At 49.9% G+C, this 6,000-nt stretch overlaps 1 protein-coding gene across 1 annotated transcript in view; it reads left to right on the top strand.

Annotated features, from left to right (window-relative positions):
* LOC121445805 (coagulation factor XII-like) overlaps window positions 1-5,944 on the top strand; it is a gene marked incomplete at its 3' end in the record, with an annotated part of 18,748 nt that extends 12,804 nt beyond the window's left edge. Inside the window, exons 2-7 of the mRNA XM_041647935.1 lie at window positions 1,791-1,896; window positions 2,226-2,283; window positions 4,954-5,050; window positions 5,241-5,311; window positions 5,620-5,730; window positions 5,813-5,944. Of these exons, the coding sequence (XP_041503869.1) occupies window positions 1,791-1,896; window positions 2,226-2,283; window positions 4,954-5,050; window positions 5,241-5,311; window positions 5,620-5,730; window positions 5,813-5,944 (575 nt within the window). The remainder of the gene's footprint in view (window positions 1-1,790; window positions 1,897-2,225; window positions 2,284-4,953; window positions 5,051-5,240; window positions 5,312-5,619; window positions 5,731-5,812) is intronic.
* Between the last annotated feature and the right edge of the window lie 56 nt (window positions 5,945-6,000).

Consider the following 6,000-nt stretch of genomic DNA (forward strand, 5'->3'; position numbering starts at 1 on the left):
CCCTGGGGGGCTGGAGAGATGGCTCAGTGGTTAAGAGCATTGCCTGCTCTTCCAAAGGTCATGAGTTCAATTCCCGGCAACCACATGGTGGCTCATAACCATTTGTAATGAGGTCTGCTGCCCTCTTCTGGTCTGCAGACATACACACAGACAGAATATTGTATACTGTATACATAATAAATAAATAAATATTTAAAAAAAAAATCTGCCCTGCCGGGCGGTGGTAACACACACCTTTAATCCCAGCACTTGGGAGGCAGAGGCAGGTGGATCTCTGTGAGTTCGAGGCCAGCCTGGTCTACAAGAGCTAGTTCCGGGATGGGCACCAAAGCTACAGAGAAACCCTGTCTCGAAAAAACCAAAAAATAATCTGCCCTAATCCAAAATAACGTGGAGACCATAAGAGGATTTTGCCAATGTCGTCGGACATTGTGGCACATATTGGGGAGACTGTAGCAGGAGGATCACAGATGGAAGACCAACCTGAGAAACATAGCGTCTTAGAAGGAAAGAATTTGCAAATGTAATTAAGAGTCCTATTGGTTGACATCATGATAGCATGTGTGCGTGCGTGTGTGCATGCGTGTGTGCATGTATGTGTGCGTGTGTGTGCATGTGTGTGCATGTGTGTGTGCATGTGTGTGTATGTGTGTGTGCATGCGTGTGTGCATGTATGTGTGTATTTCTTTTGAGACAGCGTCTGTCTACATAGCCCTACTATCTTGGAACTCACTATACACACCAGGCTGGCCTCAAACTTACCAAGACCCACCTGGCTCTGCTTCCTGGGACTAAAAGCATGTACCGCCATGCCTGGCTCTGTAAGAGTATCCTTGATGGCCTGGCCTAATCAGATAAGCCGTGAAAAAGGACCAGAATCTTCCTGGCAAAGCAGGCACAAAGTGTGAAGCAATTCAACACAGGGGCATTCTCTGATACTGATTCTTTTTTTTTTTCTGTTTATTTATTTATTTTAATTTTTTTGGGTTTTTTTGTTTATTTTTTTAGTTGTGAAAAAAATTTTTTTCTGCCTCCTCCCCGTTTCCCATTTCTCTCCCCCTCCTCCCACACATCGCCCCCTCCCCCACTTCCCCTCCCCCTCTGATACTGATTCTATTTTGTTATTTTTTTAAATTAATTTATTTATCTTATATAATGTTTTACCTGCATGCATGCCTGATGCCCACAGAGGCAGTCAGAGCTCCTGGACTTGGAGTTCCAGAGAGTTCTGAGTTGTCATGTAGGTGTGGGACTAGAACCTGGATCCTTTGGGAGAGCAGCAAGTGCCCTTAACTGCTGAACCATTCTTCCAGTCCCGATGCTGGCTTTAAAGGAAGCAGGTGACCAGAAATGTAGGAGTCACATGTAGCCTGTAGTTGACGGCCAAGAAAGAAGTGAGGACATCTGTCCTGCGGCTACATGGAGGTGATTTCTGAAGGGACTTGGGAGGGGATGCCCCTTCAGAGTGGGAACTCAGCCTGAACTTCAGTTTTTTGACAGTCTGGGTAACTCTAACCCTGAACACCAAATGTTTACCTGTGGGTTTGTGCAGCCGTGAATATGGTTTTAGGGGGACATTGTTTTAGGGTGCTCAGCGTGTGGTAATACAGCAGAAGAAAACAGCATGCTTTCTGATAGACTGTAAGACTGTGCCGTAGGAGCCTTCTCCTCAGCCAGCTCCCCAGTTGCTAGGATGCCACGTCATGGTTCTGCCAGGCTTTCCGTAAAGCCTGTGCCCCTCGGACCCAGGAGGGAGTTTGACCTTTCATGCTTCAGTGAACTTTGCCCAGACCTATTGATCTGCCCTCCTGGGCAGGCAGTGGGACCATCGACGACAACATGAGGGCTCTGTGGCTCCTGGGGTCCCTGCTGATGAGCCTGGATTTGACACTTTCGGTGAGGGCTGTGGACGCTAGGATTGGACCAGGATGGTACCGAGGGGTCCTTGTCCCAGCTCTGGCCTCTGCCTATCACCTGCTAGTTCAGGTGACTGGGAGACGTGTGTGGGGGAAAGGCACGGCCAGCCCAGCAGGCCCAGACAAAGGAGAGAGCAGCCCACACTGGGGGATATGACAACACAGGCTACATTTGTAGGGGAGACAATGGGAAGAGGGAGGAGGGTCAAGTCTTGTGAGGAAATCCTGTACTTTGGGGAGGTGGAAGGAGGTTGGGGCCTAGCATAGGATCGAGGAAATTCTGATGCTCCTGCCTGCTGTCCTCTGTAGGCCCCACCATGGAAAGGACCTAAGGAATTCAAGCACGGCCTTGACGAGCCCACTGTGGGTAAGTGATGTGCTCTTCTTCCTAATCTACACTGCCGGGGTTGAGTGTGCTTTAGCCTGTGTGGTCTATGCAGCCTCAGGCCTCTGGCAGAGGAGGGATCCTGAGTAGAGCTGTTCAGAAGACCTGCAGACCTGAGTAGGGCGTACAGATCCATAGCAAGCTGTATGCTCAGAGGGCAGGGCTTGGTCTGTACTGGATGCCTCTCTTAGAGCCTGGCAGGTGCTTGGTGGCGGGTGGCGTGGGGCGGTTTGCTATGGGTGCCATCACACCTGGACGCTCACCAGTCTTCCTTAGTGTCCCCGTATTCCCCCCTTTTCCTTACAACACCTCTGGAAGATGTCAGTCATCACTGATGGAGCTCAGACCCTCCGTGGTAATGGGAGCCAGATCAGGGCTTCAGACTCGCCTAAGGTCACAAACACCCTGGTTGCCTGCAAACCCTCCCTTTCTCACTTGTGAATTTCCTGTGTGGGCTTCGCGTTCCCTGTCTGTAAAACTAGACAGGTAATAGTGAGTCCCTCAGGGTTACTGCTAAGGAGAAAGGAGTCGCTGATCCTGGTAAAGCGGTCACCCAAAGGCAGGAAAATGCCTCTAAAGCCTCAGCTCTGACTTAGCCTAGGGCTGTAGCTCACCCGTAGAGCACTTGCCCGACAAGTACACAGCCCTGGGTTTGAGCCACAGCACAAAATGATAAGAAGTTCCTAACTCTTAGAACACTCCACTTAGGTGATGAACCCTACCCTGGTGAGCTACATCTGGTGAAGCCAAGCTGAGGCTTGCGGCATGATGCCTCACAGTGAGGCCCAACACAGTGTGAGCCTCTAACCTTCCTCCCAACCTCATACTAAGCCAAACAGCTGCTGCCCCTTTCAACCTGACCCAGCAGTGGTCCCCTGCCCTAAAGGTCCAGGATCCTTGTCTTTTGTTGCCTTGTTGCTCAACGCCACTAAAAACAGACTTGGAGCAAATGTTTGTTGACTGTGTCCTAGGCGCTGGGCTCAGTGGTCCCAGCACTGCCACTGTCACTCATCCTCCAAAGTAGATAGCTCTTCTTTTTGAGATTACAATCCTATTTCCCCTTTCCCTTTCCTCCCTCCAACACAGTTATTTTTTCTAATTAATTATATTCTCTATAGCAGATTCTCAAATTTTATGAGGTTCCCGTGGACCTCTGACTGCGACATTTTCATCAGTTACTGACATGTAACCATGTTTCATGTGTGATTTTGTTCAAAGGCATCATATTCAGTGTGCATGTTGTTGCTCCCTCAGCGCTGACCTCTTGGCCAATAGCATGGTTATCGCCTGCCTGAACAAGGCATCTCTGACTCAGTTTCTCCCTAAGGTCCAAGACAGCTTCTTGTGGCAGGAGCTCTAGATAACACTTCAGCATGCGCAGAAGCACATCTTCCCTTCTTTTTCCTTGAAGTTCTGGGGATTGGTGCTAGGCAAGTGCTTGACCGCTGAGCTAAAACCCTAGCGCTCTTTAAAAAAAAGAAAGGAAGAAAAGAAAACTGGGCTGGGCATGGTAGCGCATTCAAAAAACAAAATAAAAGCTGCTGGGCAGTGGCAGCACAAGCCTAATCCCCCCTAATCCCAACACTCAGGAGGTAGAGGTGGGAAGATCTCTGTGTGTTTGAGGCCAGCCTGGTCTACAGAGTGAGTTCCAGGGTAGCCAGGACTGTTACACAGAGAAACCCTGTCTCAAAAAACAGAGAGAGGAGAGAGGGGGGGGGGGGAAGAGAGAGAGAGAGAGAGAGAATGGGAGGGAGGGAGGGAGGGAGGAAGGGAGGGAACAAAGGAGGGAGGGAGGAAAAATATCGTGCTACATGGATGTCGGGAAGGATATTCAGGGTAAGAGCTGAAAGAGGGCAGAGCGCTGCCTTGTTGGGTTTCGGCTGGGTGTGTGTGCACATTTTTACTGATGCATACAGTTTCATTAAGACCATGGAAGACTGCAAGGGCTTGGTAGTTTGTTTGGTTTTTGTTTTTCCTTGTGATATCGTGCACATGTTAGGCAAACACTACTGCTAATCTATACCCTCAACCTGAATCACAAATATTGGTTTACGGGTTACAAAGAAATTCTTACACAAGGCAGGCAGATTTGCACACACAAAGCCCGGGAACCATGAGGATTGGCAGTCCTATTACTGTTGCCATTTTACTAATGAGTCAAAAAAACGGTAAGTGGGCTGGAGAGATGGCTCAGCGGTTAAGAGCATTGCCTGCTCTTCCCAAGGTTCTGAGTTCATTTCCCAGCAACCACATGGTGGCTCACAACCATCTGTAATGAGGTCTGGTGACCTCTTCTGGCCTTCAGGCATACACACAGAATATTGTATACATAATATATATATATATATTAGTTATAAAATTTTTTTAAAAAAACTACAAAAAAAACGGTAAGTGACCTAAATGTTTATTAAGTGGCAACTTTGTGACAAGCTCTTGGGTTTCAGACTTGACCCGAGGGCACAGAGCTTGTGAGGGTTTGAGGCAGAAAGCCATTCCACCTGTTTGACTCTGGAAGACTGTTCTCTAAGCGGGGTGCAGTCTTGGATGTAGAGTGCTCTCTTTGAGGACTCTCCTCTCTCCAGCCAGGCCCCATGAGGCACAGCATGGGCAGCTGGGCATAGGGTAGGCTTCAGAGGTGTGTTATTCCCACAGTTCTCACCGTTGATGGGAACCTCTGCCACTTTCCCTTCCTGTACCACCGCCGTCTGCACCACAGATGCATCCACAAAGGCGGGCCGGGCCGGTCCTGGTAAAATTTCTCATGGGGGTTGGAGGAGGGGCCTAGAGAAAACGGATTCTGCCTGTCTATCATCTGCCTAAGAATTGTGTTTGGGCAAAAGGGTGCACGTGTGTGTGTGTGTGTGTGTGTGTGTGTGTGAGCGTGTGTGTGCACTAGTCAGCCTTCAGGCAAAGCAGAGAAGTCTCATTTGTTTCCCCAGGTGTGCCATCACTCCTAACTTTGACCAGGACCAGCAGTGGGGATACTGCTTGGAGCCCAAGAAGGTGAAAGGTACTGCATGCAACCCATGGCCCAAGGCTGCCTCCTGCCCTTCACTCTATTCCCACCCACCTACTAGGTATCATCAGACCCCACACACTTGGGATTCTAGGTCCAGCCTCTTCCCTTCTCCTACAGCATCCTTTCAAAGGTCAGAGGGAGAATTCTGGGAAAAGAGACCACCATTTTACAGATGAATTTAAGGACCGGAAACTTGGGGTTCCATGGTTCTATGACAAGCAGGTTCAGGCTGGGGCTTGAACCCTTCACGTGTCACTCAGACTCCCTGTTCTTCCTTCCGGTGTCTGTCTGTCTCTCAGACCACTGCAGCAAACACAACCCCTGCCACAAAGGAGGGACGTGTGTGAACACCCCCAATGGCCCCCACTGTCTCTGCCCAGAACACCTTACTGGGAAGCATTGCCAGAGAGGTAAGGAGAGCTGCCTGCCCAGGAGAGGTCCCTGGAACCCTAGAAATTTGCATGGTCCCACTGTCCTCTTTTTGTCCCCCAGAGAAGTGCTTTGAGCCTCAGCTTCTCCAGTTCTTCCACGAAAATGAGATATGGTTTAGAACGGGGCCAGCAGGTGTGGCCAGGTGCCAATGCAAGGGTCCTGGCGCCCACTGCAAGCCGCTGGCCAGTCAGGGTAAGTGGGTGTGTAGCGACTGTGGGGAGGAGGGCAGAAAGTCAGGAGCCCCTGGT

Source organism: Microtus oregoni, unplaced genomic scaffold (assembly GCF_018167655.1).
Source record: "Microtus oregoni isolate MIOR12 unplaced genomic scaffold, Mior012 000815F_ref0000389, whole genome shotgun sequence".
NCBI classification, from domain to species: domain Eukaryota; kingdom Metazoa; phylum Chordata; class Mammalia; order Rodentia; family Cricetidae; genus Microtus; species Microtus oregoni.